The sequence below is a fragment of the Glossina fuscipes genome, unplaced genomic scaffold, assembly GCF_014805625.2.
Source record: "Glossina fuscipes isolate IAEA_lab_2018 unplaced genomic scaffold, Yale_Gfus_2 115, whole genome shotgun sequence".
NCBI lineage: Eukaryota > Metazoa > Arthropoda > Insecta > Diptera > Glossinidae > Glossina > Glossina fuscipes.
In genome coordinates, this window is record NW_023998458.1 from 1,650,483 (window position 1) to 1,667,361 (window position 16,879).

General features: G+C 35.2%; 2 protein-coding genes across 6 annotated transcripts in view; both read right to left on the reverse strand.

Annotated features, from left to right (window-relative positions):
- The window catches only part of LOC119640137 (TATA element modulatory factor), a 40,973-nt gene that overhangs the window by 21,005 nt on the left and 3,089 nt on the right, over positions 1–16,879 (reverse strand). For all 5 annotated transcript variants that reach the window (XR_005247610.1, XM_038037975.1, XM_038037973.1 and 2 more), the window contains 2 exons: positions 318–523; positions 44–230 (listed from right to left, as the gene is read on the reverse strand). Coding sequence is in view for 4 of the 5 variants with exons in the window: in XM_038037975.1 (XP_037893903.1) it covers positions 44–230; positions 318–504 (374 nt within the window). In the remaining variant the exon portion in view is untranslated. The remainder of the gene's footprint in view (positions 1–43; positions 231–317; positions 524–16,879) is intronic.
- Positions 5,791–14,976, reverse strand: LOC119640134. Its single transcript, XM_038037971.1, has 5 exons — positions 12,884–14,976; positions 12,484–12,798; positions 11,670–12,401; positions 10,297–11,447; positions 5,791–9,139 (listed from the first exon to the last, which is right to left on the reverse strand). Exons 1-5 carry the CDS (start codon positions 14,958–14,960, stop codon positions 6,455–6,457), a joined length of 6,960 nt encoding a protein of 2,319 aa, XP_037893899.1. The 5' UTR covers positions 14,961–14,976; the 3' UTR covers positions 5,791–6,454.

Genomic DNA, 16,879 nt, shown 5'->3' on the forward strand with positions numbered 1-16,879 from the left:
GGAAAAGAAACTTTCAAATAAATAAATGCATGACGTAACCTACCTGTTAATTTTTTCGCATTGCATTTTATGCAATTTATCTAAAGCATTACGTTCGATTTGTGACTTATCAAATTTGATCGTCATTTCTTTTAAATCGCTTTCAATGACATTGTTTTGTTTCTTAATATTTTGCAATTGTTCCGCTAATTTCGTATTTTCATCTTTTAAGTCGTTTTGCGATTTTTTATCTGTAATTCAATAAAAAAAAAAATAAAAAAAAAATTCAATTTTATTTCAATTCTAAATTCAATTCTAAACATCTAGGATGAACTTACCTTCTTCAAGTTGCACTTTAAGAGCTTTATTATCCTCTTTCAAGGCGATATTGTCTTCAAGCAAAGTGAACAAATCCGTCTCAGGATCTTGCTCATTGTAATCAGGATCACGTACACGACTTCGGCTACGCGTTTTACCTTCTTGCGTACGAAATTTGGCAACAGGGATACGTCCACGTCGCTCCATTGTTTTGAGATAGATATTCCTGTGTTATAATGCAGTTACAAAATTTATTAATAATTTTCTCGAAAAAAAAAATATATATATTTTTTTAAAGTGACATGCTATGCATTTAGGCGAATACATTTCAAGAGGACGTCCCTCTCATAGCCTACGATTTGGAAAAGTGTTAACCCTCTTTTTATTTGGCTATAGTCCTCGTGAAATTTTCACCCTCTTTTTTTTTTTATTAGGTGTTAAAAATCAAGGCAACGTTAGGGATAAATTGAAAGATAAAATATATCTAACCTGATTAGGTCCACTTTGATAGGAAACTATTTAAATTACTTTATATTGTGCCTTTTTTTGTTGTTTTGTTTAAATGACTAGATTTGACCTAACGGCTAACGGTGTGGCCAATATATTTATTCAGCAGCGTGAAGAGTTATAGATATATGTTGATTCTTTGCGTTAATTTTTCCTTTTATTTTTAATTTATTATCATTATCACTTTGCCTTATCTTCTAGAGGCTATCGGCAATATTGAAATCTTTACCGCCCATGAGAATTGAACCCACTTGGGTTGTTAATCGAAACCGTTCTCCCTTTCGGCTACTGAGGCGCAATTTGTTTTCTATTTTATTTTATTGAGCTTATTAATTGTTTAATTTATACTCGTAAAGCTCGAGGTTATGGATTCTTCTCTTTTAATTTTATGCTTGCGCTGGCTGTGAAATATTTTTAAAAAAATTAATTTTTTTTTTTTAATTATACGCTGAATTTGCTTATGTTTCCGCCAACAACTGCATAAGAACAGTATTTTTTTTTGCAATGCAAAGTTAAGATGGTCCAAGTCAATAAAGTTACAGCAAAAACAGTCTTTAGATTTTATCTTATTGAACAATATTTTTATTTACTTTTCATTTTTGTTCTTATCGGTTATTCTGCTTCTCCTCCTGCCGGTCAGCAAAGCCACAAGCGAAGTAGTGATGTGTAAAATATATCCAATGTAAACATGAACTTCATTGTTTGGGCTCGGTCTTAATGAAGTTGGAGATTAGTTTTGACACAAATTTGTTGTTTTTTTATTTTATTATTTCTTTATATTTCGTGATTAAATTTTATTTAAATCAATTTTTTTTGCTAAATTTTGTGTATTATATATCCGTTTTTTTATCGTTTATTATTTTTTCGGAAAAGTTGAATGACATTAAAGCTTCGAGAATTTCAGAAAAATATCAACGGACGGACATGACTGCTTTGATTCAGAAGTTTCAACTCATATTCAAGCTTTGACATGCTTGGGGCGATGTATGGGTATTAGTCTATAATTTTGAGACTTATATACTCGTCTTTTTTCCTTTATCTTTTTACACCCTACACCACAGCTATAGTGTGAGCCATATAAAGTTCATACCGATGCATGTAACTGTGCACCTTATTTAATAAGTTTATAGGGAATGCTTTCTTTCTGAACCTGTCTGTCCATCTGTCCATTATTTGCTTTCAGCATATTCATCGCAAATGTTCGAGATATTTTATTCTACAAATTTATATGAACGTATGTAATACCCACGAGGTTTTATTATATATTTTATATTTGTTATAGCAATTAATTCAGAATCATTTTTTAAATCGATCTAAGCTTGTCTGTCTGTGTGTCCGTCTATCTGCCTGAACTAATAATATAAGGCAACAAATTGCATTTGACGCCATAGTATAAGATATTTATTGGTCCGCTCTTACCCGACGAAAAGTCTTTTTTATTATATATAAGCGTAATGTTATTTTATTATTTGATATTTGTTATCTTAATCATAACTTGGTGCCTTATAATTCCAGCTGCGAATTGTAACATTGCTTGAATTCTTTATAAAAAATTAATTAAATTAAGTAAAGCCTCCAAGAGCTGAACAAAAGAACATCTGTTAACAGTGATGCATTTTTATCCAACTCATCCGATATTTACATAAATTTATTGCATCTTAAGAATTGGAAAATATAGCAAACGATAGAAATGTACGGATAAGTGAAATTTCCCATATTTTTTCCTGCTTCTGACACGATGATATCAATATACATAAGGTGACATATACCCACACACTTGAAATATTCCAAAAGATCTTTCTTATATAATATATATGGCGAGGAAACACTCAATCTTTTTATAAGTAACTGCAGTCTTCACATGTAGCGATAGACAATTACTGCAAAATTATTGTCAGCAGACATGAATTCTAAAAAGAGATTCGGATATGGTCTTAACTTTTTTGAAAGTATCCACTATTTTGAGATGATAGGAAAACTAAAAACAATAAATAAAAATTTTCAGTTATAATTCCCATAGCAAGCATGTGATTGCACTTCCAGATTCTCAGCGAGTAGCGACGTTTACACCCAGCGCCGATTGTCCAATAAGTTACAGAAGAGCTTAAGACAGACCTATATTTCATTATTCATTCATTTTCTTTCATTTAAACTATCCTATCCATCTGCCCGCCTAATATCAGTACATTTATTATTCCGTTCAACCTATAGGTCACACTTTCTCAACACATTTCTAAGAAATATAACACACTGAGCGGTTCCGATCGAAGAACGAAAGCTATTGAAAATTGATTTGATGCTCCCATACGACCCTAGTTCTATATATCGTTTAAACTGCATACAAAATAAATGTGAAAAAATTGGATGGGACCAATTTTTTAGATCTTCACTTTATTGAGCATTGAGCGTAGAAATGCGGACTTCATCTTATATAAGGGTTCTAAATAAAAATAAACTTTTACTAACCAACAAAATCTAATTCTTAGTGCTTTATGGAAAAAAAAGGGAAATAAAAAAATTGAATTTGAACTAAAGCCCGCTTTCACGGGAACAAAACCCTTACGTGGAAAAAAGGCATGAGAGAGTTTCAATTCTCTATAATAAAAACAAATTAAGAATTTCACCAAGTAAAATGGTATAGGGCAATTAACGCCGACCTTACCTAACTATAAAAACTTTCCGATTTTTGGAATTACCGAATTGAATCACAATTGCGAAAGGCTCTAGAATTGTGTTCTGTGTACTATACTACATAAAGTCAAATGAAACGAATAAAAATAATATAGTCAGCCACGAACCATCATTAAATACCCTATTACCACTCTACAAGGATTCAAGTAACTTGTCGAAATGAGTGTGGTTCGATCCGAACTACTTTCAACACTATTCGTTCCTGGATCAAAATTCATCGATATTCGAAATTTCCTCAAAATGTCCCAAAAGGTGCGACATAAGAAAATCAAACGAACAGACGGACAGACGAGCTTAAAAAAAAATTCGAAAAGTGATTTCGAATCGATCGGTATAATAAAAGGTGGATCTATCTCAAGTTCTTCTTGGAATGCTGCGTATATCCGCAAAAACTTCATGTACCACAAACGACGGTGTAGAGTATAGAAAAAAAAAAGAAACTATATTTTTGGTGTAATTGTCCTGGACGTGGATGGGGGTAAATTGTACTTTCTACATGCCTACTAGGAAATTTTCGACTAATAAAAGTAGTAACTAAAAAACGCCGTGGATGTAAGTTTACAATGCATGATAAGCTAATTCGGGGCCATAAGGTCTCTCACTTACCGCGTAGAGGTCACTTGATTTCCAAAAAAAAATTCAATGTAGGCAAAAGAGAACATAAGCCATTCTCAGAATTGTCTAATGGATTTTCACTTCAAGTTGAAATGTTAACAAATATTTAATGGCCGACTCCATTTTGCGTTCCAACCTCAGATTTTTATGCTTGCGAATTACACATTCCCGCTTATTGAATAAACTATATATGATGATCGTGATTTATAGAAATTTCAGCTTATGAAAAATTAATCTCTCCACTATTTCACCATTTTCGAGTGGGCTTTCAATTCAAATTGAAAGTCAAGAGAAATTCCGACAGAGTTTTGGGAATATTCAAAGGAAAGGGCTGGCGCTCTGCCTCCCATTTTCTTGCAGACAGATAAACCCCACTAACCAAGAAACTCAACTCATACTACGGGAGAGTTATGCGATTTCCAAAAATAGTGATTGATGAAAGAAAGAAAAAAAAACCAATGCATTTTTAATCCGTTTTTGATTGGATAACACCAGAGATATACGTCTTTTATTTCTCTAATTTATTTTTAGCATGAATTATTTGCAATATTTATTAATATTATAATTATTTTAGTAATATATTGTTTCTTTCTCTTTCTTTATTAATATTCTTTTTATAATACTGCATAATATATTTTATTTCGTTTAATTTCCTTTTTTTTTTTTTCTCTCTCTCTTATTTTGCAATAATAAATGTTTTTAACCTATTTAGGGATTTTGTTTCTTTTTTACTTTAGTTTTTGTTATCCTTTTGTAAATTATTATTAATAATTGCTTTTACTTATATATTTTCCCCATTTCTTTTTTGTTTCATATATTTTATTATATGGTTTCGCCTTTATCTCCCCTAACACTTGTGTTATAATTTTTAATTATATATATATATATATATATATATATATATATATTCGTATTAGTATATATATATATAGATATTAAATTCTGTATAAAAATCTAAAATTATAAATAAAAAGAATTATACGAATAAGAAAAATAATATAAAATAATAATAATATAAATTCAAGGTCTACTTAAGATACCCCTTTTCTCGTTTTTTCGATAAGGAAAAAAAAAAAAACAAATTCTTTTCATTTTTTTTAAATTTCTTAAACACGCTGCGGGATTTTTTTTTACTTTTATTTATTTATTTATTTTTGTTTTCTTAATTCTTCATTTGTTAACAATTCTTTGGATTTCAGATGATTGTTGTTGTTATTCAATATTTATTTTTGTTTTAACTACCAATAGACTGCGAACTGCATGAAATTATAATTAATTACAAGAAACAAAATAGAAATTAAAATAAATTTATTTTATGTATTTTGTACTAAAAGGTCGTAAATTTTTGTTGTTGCTGTTGCTTGTAGTTAATTTAAATAAATTACATATTTAAGGAAAAGCAAATAAAATAAATACAACATAAATAACTTCAAGGAATTCCAAGATTTTTTTCTTTTCAAAATTTTAAATGCCGTTTTCCGATTTTTCCCCTCTACCCCTTCGTGTCCCCTTTCTTTACCGTTCTGAAGGTAATTGTTAACATGCACACGCACGCACACACGCACACACACACACACATACATACACGAAAGAAAAAACAAAAAAAAAACCTAAGAATTTACGAACAAAAAATAAATGATTTTGATGTTTTTTGGTTTTTTTTTTCTAGTATTTTTCTTTTTTCTTTTACGAGGAACTTGTTTTTAAAGTGTTTTTTTTCTTTTTTAAAGGTTAATTTCGAAATAATTTTGATGTTTTCGATAAGACAGAATCTCTTAAGAGTTAAATTTAAAATATATAGAGACGTTTAAAACACTTTCTCTGAGTGTGTGATATATTCCTTTTTTAAATAATAACTTAAAATTTATAATTTTTTTTTTTTAACATTTTAAAAATGTTAGTTTTTCCTTCTACTTTTTCTGTTGGTTGTTTTTTTTTTTTTTTTTTTTACTTTAAATTAAATAAAAGAACTAATAATTTCAATAAATTCGAATTTTTTTTAAATGGTTTTTCTCCAAAACAAAATAATACTAGGCGACAGCCGAACAAAAATGTCCTTAAGGATCCTGCCTTATTTAGCGTTCTTGTTTTTAATTTTTTTATTTATTTTTTTCTTTTTATATATATATATATATTATTTTGCTTTTTGTTTTTATATAGATTTTCAAATGCAAATGTGTTTGTTTAGCCCAAAAAGTAATTTCACGTGTTGTTGAACTGTGTCGCGTTAGACAACAATTAAAATAAAGAACAAAAAAAAAAAAACAAAAAAAAAAAAAATTACTTGTCTACACTTAATTGCAGTCTATGATAATATTGGCTTGAAAGCCTGTCTTCGCCTCAGTTAAAGTAACTTTTGTATATAGGCATGCAAATGAGCGCTTAATGGTGTTAGATTTTCTCTATTTACTGCATTGCTGCCGGCACCTTGACTGTATTGAGACTTTTGTTGGTCACTGCTCATCATCGTTGTGCTATCGCCGGGCGATATTTGACGTCGGGTTTTATACCATTTTTCAAAGGTGTCACGGGATATTATTTCACCGTCGTGATAAAGCAAATCGAACACGTTACAAATCATATCGTCAGCTGTTTGGGCATCATAATATTCTCTGAGGGACTCGATGATCGCATCCAGGCAGCATAGCTCGAACGTTTCCTGAGCATCTACGCATCGTCTCAGCAACGGTATGCATTTGTAACGAAATAGTTCGACATTAAGTTGCGGCCCCGCATCGCTATTTGGTCTTCTGCTATTGCTATTATTACTACTAGTACTAGAATTAGATGACGGTATTGCCGATGTCATCACAGTGGCATAATCACAGCACAGAAAACGTGTTAGTGTTTTAATGAATTGGCTATTTATATTTACATTGGTGTTAATATAATCTATTGCTAAATCGCAATCGTTGCAATCATTTAGCAAACATTCTATTCGTTTAACATGTTGCTCTACTAAGGCATTAGTATTGACTGCTTTAGTGCCTAACGCAGTCATCTCAGGCGCAGGATTATGACCGCAATCGTATATAAATTCGAGAGTATTATTTTTCACAAATTCCCGCCATTGTTGTTGATCATTAAAGAATAATTGACCTCGATCGAGTTTGAATTCCTTGTGCCATAAATCTCTTAAATAATTTGCTCCAAATTCGCGGGTAAAGTGTATGACTAATGCCTTTAGGAAACGTTCTGTAAAATGACGATCGTCGCGCCACTGTTGCTGCCATATATCATTAAAACTGATTAATCGTTCATGCAGCATGGGACCCAAGAATTCAAATGCATAACACCAGCCATTCGGCACATCGACTAACAAATCGGGAAACTCATCGGCAAATTGCTCGTAAGCTCGTCCGAATACATTCTGATCTAAAGCTTTTGTGCGCAATAAGTAGGAAAAAACTGCAGCACATGCTGAACGCTGAGCCTTTTTAACGGCCGACAAATGCAAATAATCTATTAAAAGATAATGCATCAATGATATTTGTTGCCTCTTCGATGTTGAGCGCCAAGTATTAAGCACTTCTTGATGCCAAGCTTTATTATGTATACTACTGCAGCCCATCACCTCTTCGAGCAAATGATTCAATAATTTCTGATTATCTTTCGCGCTAAAAGTCTGCTGCTGATTGTTGTCACATTTTTCATCATCTTCTGAACCGGTACCAATACACCCAGACGACGATGTTTGATAATTGGACAATTTTTCTTCGCGTTCTTTAGCGACAGGGGAGGATGATGACTGACTTTGATACTGATTGGTTTGTCTTTTAAAGCTATTGTTATTACTGCTGTTGTTAGAGCTCGTTGAACTACTACTGGCACCATAGTTGTGTTGTTGGTGTTGTTGCTGCGATTGTTGATGTTGGGACATTGTATGCGAACCTGTCGATGTCGCAGTAGGTGTGGCTATATTCGTTCCAGTTAATACTGTAGTACCTTGACGCACTCCGTGGGAACGCCAAATGTAAATAGAGCTGTTCCCCAGTTTGGTATTGGTTTGATTGGTATCATCGCCGCGTGAGAAATTCAATTTTTTCGGATCGATACTTTGTTCTTGTTGTGTCATAAATTGAGATTTTTGTTGTTTTTGCATAAAGTAATTGCCACCGCTGCCTGAGCCACCCGCAGCTCCGCCAACACTAGAGTCCCGCATATCCGTGCTCATTAACCGAGATTGCCGCTGATTGCCGGAATTGTTACCGCCACCGTAACCTAAACCACCACCACCACGTGAGCCACGCTCATAATTAGCATTGCCAGATCCGTGGCTAAACTTATCGTCTTGCCTGCGACGGTGTTGTTGTTGCTGCTGCTGTTGCTGATTGCTATTGTTACCGCAACTGCCACCCTGGTTACCATGGGACGGTGGCTGATCCCAAGTTCGCGATCTTAAATCTATAACATCTTGCATCATAAAACGCACACGACTACTGATTTTCGTCTGATTGCTAGCTGCCGTTGCTGCTATTGCTGCTTTGACATTAGCCCGCGACTTATTCACAATGTCGTGCATTCTAATGAAGATTTTATCCATACGCGCATTGCTATTGCAATGATCGGGACCAGGCCCCTCCAATAGGTGGCCGACAGTAGTTAAAAGTTTACACATATATTCCAGCTTTTCTTCCGAGCCATGCTCTAGCAAGGATTCGATGCACAACAAAACACGATCACTTGTCAACGATTGTAATTTATACATTTCACCGATAAAACGCACCGTACCCCAGGCCCGCCGTCGGAACTGATACTCTTGATCTTCAATTTCAGCTTGTAATTCTAGTTTTTCTTTAGCATCATTGCTCGCATCCATTTTATCAACTAACGGTTGTAATTTGACTTTTTTCGCATCGGCATCATTGACATTCGTTTCAAATTCGTGTTGTATGCGTTTAATGAGCGAACTATTAAACAGCGTCTTGCTGTCGTGTTTTATTTCTTGGAAGAGCATTTTACAAAACTTTGCGTAAGTCGGGGCAAAATTCGGTTCGCTAACGGTTTTCTCAAATATCAGTAACATAACCTGAAAATTATGAAGCATAATGTGGATTTCTCGCTTGCAATTTTTCTTACTTTAAATTAATTTCACTAGGGATTAATTTACCGTAATGCTAGCTTGATATAATCGATTTACCCTCTAAGCTCTCCAATAAATTGTATATAAAGTGAATGTTATTTTAGATAAATTTACAACATTTTACAATCGCACAAGTTACAAAGTGTATTCGTATTGGCGAAGTTCCCGCCTTAGAGGAATCTAAAAAGTATTTCCAAACAAACTGTGCAGGGAAAAAATACCTCTCAATACAAACATTCATCCAACATACCCTATGCGCAATGGAAAAAGAAATATATCTATATATATATATATATATATAAATAAATATATATGTATACATATGTAGAATAATTGCAATATGCCGTGACCTTCTTCAGGGGACAAATGCTGAACAAAGTTGGCTTGTCAGTTGTTAACTGGATGAGCAGAGAGTTGAAGCTATCAGAGACCACGAATTATTTCCGAAAGATACCTTACAAGAAGCATATTCCTCTTGCTAATTGGAGATGAGTCTTTGCCGTTTCGAAATTCAAAAGAAAAAAAAAGAAAACGAAAGATTACGTTGTAAGAAAATTCATTAAATCACTGTAAAAACCCGAAGATCTCTCCACATGAGAAACGGATGTGTTTAATGAATGCGTCTTTTAGGGGGGAACAACAGCAGATGGCGCTGGTTTGCATCTCGCTTAGAATCACTTATGCGTAAATATTCTAGACTATTTCCACGATTATAACGTTGAACGGAACAATTTAAGAATAGGACAAGTTTGGGAAAGATCCTATATTGATTGTCAAGTACGCTTTCGTTCTTTTCTTCTTCACAATCCATATTTATAGAAGAAACGGGAATCATTGATAAAAGCAAAGCTTTCAAACTTGAATATCATGAAATTCGATGGATAAGTTAAGCTAAATGTAATCGCTCTTACCCTTCCCTTATAATATAATGAATATTTGTTTATAAGATTTTATGAGAGTATTATTAATTTACATTAGGTGAGAGTGTTATGAAATCACAAGTACCAAGCCAACATTACGCAAAAAGAAAAAAAGGTAAAAAAAAATCTACTTAACGGTTATAAGAAATGTATGAAAGAGATGCGAACGAAATGAATATTTACTTGTTGCATTTTCTCCTGGGTATTCATCGAAATGTTCGTCATGGTTTTGAGTAAAACCTCAAAATTATCGGGTGTTAACTTATTGAGTACGCCGCGTACTCTCTTAAGCACTGTATCAATGTCTTCGTTGATGGGATTTAGTGCCAAAGCCACGGAATTGTTGGATTTGCTTCGCAGCGTTTCTGGTTGCCAGGCGTTTTCGCACTCTGACAATTTGATTTCCTCGTTGAGTGACAAGTGGACCCGTATAATTTCCTTTTCTCGTGGATATTGCAAACCCAAATTACCGCTGCCTGCTGCTGCTGCTGCCGCGCTAACGCCACCGGCCCCGGCATTAGCATTCGAAATGGCAGTCGCATTTACTCGCATCATCTGATGATCGTGCTTGCGACCTTGTCGTCGTTTGTTCCCTACGAATTCTATCGATTCGTTAAAGCTCATTTGCTGATATTGCTGTTGTTGCTGTTGCAGACCGATCGAAGCCATATTATGACCACCGTGATGTGACAAATGATGATGTTGTTGACGTGATACAAATAATTGCATAATGCATTCATTACCCCCATTATTTTTGTGCAACTCCAAAACAGGAGGCTTACGTGCCACCGGGGCTTTAGCGAATGCTTTCAACTCTTCTAAATTGTATTTAATGATGGTGGCTTTTGGTGATTCCAATGCCACTGTCACCGCACTATGGCTGTGATGGCTATGTGCATTTTGACTCTTAGACGAACGGTGATGGGTTAAGGGATAATTTTTCATTCCAGCCGTAGAATCAACGGTATCATTATTATTAGCTGACGTTTTATGCTTATGACCTTTACTTCCAATCAACATCGTCACTCCAGTGCTCGTCGTTTGCCTGGTATCTATAAGTTTCTCATATTCTTTGAAATCACCAAACCGAATATCAGTGTAGTCCTGGTCTTGCTGAAATTGCTGCTGTTGCTTCAGCAATTGCAATCTTTCCTCTTCATCTTCACATGCCGACGAGGAACTATTTAAAAATTGCAATTGTTGCTCTTCTTGCTTAATCGAATTTAATTCACTGCCACTGCTACCTTCACTTAATATGGATGGTTGTAAGAATTGCGCAACAATCTCTTGTGTTTTTGTGTGTTTTCGCTGTTGATTTGAATTTTCAGTATCGGCTTGAGGATGATAGAAAAAAAAAAATTAAAGATGTCAGAAAAAACTCTCTGGATTGAATCCAATCCAATAAACTATATTGAACTGTTATAGTTTTCTAAAACAGAAAACCCATTTTCAAATCCAAAATAGTTTTATGGATTACATTCATAACGTAAAGAGCTTATCTGTGCAACAACATAATTGTTGTGCTTGTAAGAGAAAACGGGTAAAAATATAATTACTTTTTATATCAGTTTCTTTTGATTGGCCGCCACTGCCGCCACCCGCGGCTCTAGCAGTCGCCGCCCGCTGTTGTGTCTGGTGTTTGGAGGAACTGCTAACTAAAGTTGCGCTCGTCGCTGAATCTTTTAAACTAAAGCCAGAGTTATTATCGTTATTGTTGTTATTACCACTAATAGCGGTGCTTGTGAAAGACGCATTAGTTACATTATCAGTCAGTACGATATTTACAATTCCAGCGGTATTGAGAGCAGCCTTACTGTAGCTATTATTATTATTAATATTACTATTGTTTCCACTGTTGTTGTTGTTGCTGTTATTATTATTATTATTATTATTAGGATTGGAATTGTTATTGCTACTGCGGTGCTGTTGCTGTTGCGATTGTTTTTGATTTTCTTTGGTGCGTTTGGGAGCCTTTTTATTCTTTCGCGCTACCGTTATGAAATTGTTATTATTATTATTGCCGTTGTTACTACCGCCGCCGCTCAAATTCAGGACTAAACTATTAGAAGTTCCAGAATTTTGATTAGATTTCGAATTACCGCTACTACTGTTATTACTATTGTTTGCTGACTCTGTTAATTTATTTCCTCCTGTGGCGTGATGCTTATTCGACCGATTCGAATTGTTAGACGCTATTGGATTAACCGCATTGGACTTGTTAGCGGCCTTTTGTGTTTTCTCCTCCTTATTACGAGCTGTGGCAAGTGCCGAGGACGTGTTGCCGCCGGCTAAAATGAGCGAGAATGGAATAATGGTTATAAAAAAATAGGACGCAAAACATTTTTATTAGTAGTGATTGCAAGTAAGTACTTTTCTGTTTGGTATTAGTTGTGGCTGCATTGGAATGACTCGAAGATTTCTCCTCAGATCGAACTTGAGTGTTCGGTTTGCTGTTGTTAATAGTAGTTTTCAGACTATCGTTAGGATGTTTATTATTTGTTGTTGATGTTGTTGTGGCTTCAATAGCAATTTTATAGTCAGTTGATGACATCATCGTGGGAGAAGTAGAATTCTGTTGGCTTTTAAGTTCAGCTATATCTTCCTGTACCTCATCAACGGCGTTACAATTTTTTTTCTTAGATTGCTTACGATCACCAGCATCAATGTCAACTGCTGCAATTACGACTGGAAACCAAACTCAAAATTACTTTCTTTGTCAAAAACTAATTTTAATAACTCTACGAAAAAAAAAAAAATTTAAAAAAATTACCGTCATCTTTTACTGGAACACTGACAACAGGTTGCTTGACATCATCATTTTTATTGCAGCTATGACCTTCCAAACGATTTTCACTCAATTCGTCACTACTTGTTACTAGTTGTTCGTAATTTATTGCCATTGTGTTCATTATTTCTTTTTGTTTAATTACATTTTCTCCAGAAGCTTGTGACGTAGACGCTGGATAATCCTCGAGTTCTGTGGTATCAGCATCCGTATCATCTTGTTCTCCGCCACCGCACACTGATGTTTGCGAAATCTCTTCCGACTGCGGTTTGCTTAAAGTTAAACCTTCTTCTATCAAATCCTGAACATTCGCAGTTGTTTCCGTGGTTGAACTTATGCTTCCTGATTTATCTTTTACCGCATCAGTTTGCATTTGTTGGTCAATTTTATCTTTTGACCCTTGGCTAGGCACCTTTGTCACTACTAATGTTGCGTTGGGAGAAACCTCCGTTATACCATTTGTCGATTGATCGCTATCTTTAGTTTGTGTTGTTTTTTGACCATGCGATAGTTCCCCCGTGTCCGAGGTAACGCTAATGGGTGACCTCACCTCAACGGCAGTGTTTTTCTTTTGTGGTTCGGGGAACTTAAGCGGCTCTAAGGTTATGGGATTTACTATGGGTATGGCATGTTTTCGCTGTTTTGTTGCTAAGTGTTCGCCACCAGCTGCATTCGAGGAACTGGTATTTCCGCCTGCACCAGAAGCAATATTCAACGAAGTGGATGATGTTGAAGCGCTTATTGGTCCACCTAAATGACCAAAGGGTCCCTGCAAACTAGGGGCTGTCATTGAAGTAGCTGTAGCAAGTAATGAACTGGGTTGGGGCGGTAAACCAGCAGCAGTACCCATCTGCAAGGGCGGCGTGCAGTACGGTGGCGACACGTAGGTGGTGGGACCGGCAGGTGCACCACGACCGGTCGCATTCGGCAGCTGATGGGCGACATGTACAGCGGATGCGGATGGCGCTGCGGTTTGCTGATGCACATTTGTTAATAACGAGGTCCTAGGAGCGGGTGCCAATGCAGTGGCTTGCAATGCAAAATAATTTGGCGGAAATATTGATATTGTACCTGGCGCATGCTGACGCGGATGTACAGCTGCCGGAATAATGCTTCTCATTTGATGTTGTTGATGATGTAAATGTGACTGTGCTGGTGTAAGTGCGGTAGCACCAGCATTTGCATGAAAATAGTGCAGCGTCTGTTGGGCGTGATGTAATGCTGCCGTTTGATGATGTTGATTATTCGTTTGTTGGGATTGTTGCGGTGTTGGAAACAAGGCTGTAGCGCCTTGACCAGTGCCAGGATTACCGTGATTTCCTGCGGCGGCCGCAGCTGCCGCCGCCACTGTACTATATTGAGCAGCTGCAACCATTACTGCAGTCGATTGTTGCTGCAATTGCATAAAGGTTGGCGTCATGAATGCGGTATGACTGGTGTTGGGCGGTGGCATGGGGGTTTGTATGAGAGTACTTCCTGGCGCAAAATGTGGCATATTGGAATTTGTGTTAGCCTGCCGTGTGGTGATGTTAGCAGCATTCGAATTGTTACTCCCAGATGTGTTATTACTGTGCGGTCCTTGTGAGCTATTCCCACCTGAGCCCATACCGTTATTGGCACCTTGCGAGGATAGCGTAGAGGCCAAATGTGCGGCAGCTGTTGCCACATTGCTTGCATTTCCTTGTAGTTGATGCTGTGCGTTAGGGGGGGGTGCAGCCTGCACTTGATGGACTTGATAAGGAAAATAAGCTAATGGCAGTTGTTGATGATGTAGATGGTGTTGTAATTGCTGTGTTTGTTGTTGCTGCTGTTGCTGTTGTTGTTGTTGCTGCGGGTGGGGGTGGGAATGCGTTGAAGATTGGTTGGCAGTTGTTTGGTGGCTTAAGTGCACCGAGCCTGCCTGCAACTGTACCTGCTGTTGCTGTTGTGGCTGTTGTTGGTGAGCAGAATGATGATGGGTCTGATGATGGTGTTGCTGCTGCTGTTGTTGCTGTTGTTGCTGCTGTTGTTGCTGCTGACTTGGGCGTATTCCCTTCCCACCCCCTCCCGTATGCACAAACATAGAAGGATCTTTCAAAGACCTTTATATAGAAAACCAATCGTCCAAAGGTATAGGGCCGTCGCATTCATCGTTTTTTTTCATCATGTTCACATTATGAGTGATGCAAGAAAACGAAAAAGAAGGAAAAGAGAAACGAAAACATATTACATAATATAGGGTTAGTAACATAATGAGGTGTAAAAGGTGCGATATTCATTGTATGCAGTTCATGAGAAGTATTTATGAGTACAAAAAAAAAAAAAAAAAAAAAAAAATTCCTTTTAATTAGTAATCAGTTACAACTTCTCGTAAGGAAATAAAATGTACAAATAATCAAGTTCAAAATTTGATGATGGATGAAGGTGTGTATATACAACTTTGAAATTAATAATATTAGTAGTGAGTGTATGGACCCCCAAAACAGGAGTTACAAATTGATGATGAAGAAGCAAATGCGTTAACAAATAAGCACATTAATAAATTAATCATTTAAAGTGCACTTCGCTACATGACATGCAGAAATTTTACACTTAAATTAAAAAATTACGAATCATTAATTATCAAAAGTAATCCATTAGTTTTTGTTATCAATAATTTATTCTCTATATAGTATAACGCACACATATATTTATATGTACAACAGTAAAAGAAGGGGTATATTTCGATGAATATTATACTACAAGCGATCACTAAGAGCAAGAATTCGTCTTCTTCTCGAAGACGAAAGAAGCGAGCGATGCATTAATACCTATAAATTAAGCTTTCGCGAATGAAGATGACGTATTAATTTTACTCATATCTTTTACAAGGCTCGTCATAAAAAATATTTGTTGAAATATTCTCTCTCATAAATCAGTCATCGTCCGTCACTTCAATATTATTTGTTTAACAACTACAGGTTTATTTATTTATTTACTAATTCTTAGCTCTAGTGCTCTAAATGAGCGAACCAAGTCTGCGTCTGAAAGACTGTGTTGTGAAGATTGAAAAAAAAAAAAAAAAATTCACACACAATCAACAACAATGGCCTACTTATCATGTCTAGCACAAGCTTGTTCCAATAACATATAAAACTGTTCGTTAACTCTCGTTCATTCATATTCCTTATAGGCGTACACTTATACACGCGCATAAACTTACACATTCTACACAACAGGTTTTAAAGAATTTATCGTAAGAAGAGAAAAAAGAAAATATTTTGTATATTTATATAATATATAACATTTACTATACATATATGTTAAAATTGAATATACAGATAAATCGAAATGTTTAGAGCAATATGACAAAAATGATGAGAGAGCAACTGAATCTGCTAAGAAGTTTTCGTTTATGTTATTCATCAGGCAAAGCAGAAATATATCGAACCCAATCCATCACGAAAGTCTTCTTCTTATCTTTTAAATGTATGCATGCCCTAGCAGGTGAACAAAATTCAATTTCCAAATCAAAACTATTCGCTTTCAATAAAAATATTTTATATTTCATATAATGTATATTGTTTGAGTTTCAAGTCAATAAGACGAGGCCACAAAGAAATCGTTTTATAAAAGAGCAAAATATTATTAAATAAACTCGAAGTACTTTCTTTCATTTTCTATGAAAATCTCTTTTTCCTAATTAGAAATTCAGCTTTGACGACATCCATTCATAGAATTTTTTTGATTTTTTTCTTTTTCCCTCCTACGATTCGAGAAATGACTGCTTTCATGTAACATTCTTTTTCCCATACATCAAACTTACAAAAACCTCTTCTCCTACCCTCTTCCTAGCTACTTTGTCAAAGTCAGGAAGCGTTCTTTTTACGAGATTAAGAGAAGCCAAAACGAAGAAAAATAATTAAAACCTTTAGTTTGATAACAAAAATTACATGAAATTAATTTAACTAAAAGTGCCTGTTAGTACAAAGATCACGCAGTTAAAGTCCAAGTGCTATGATA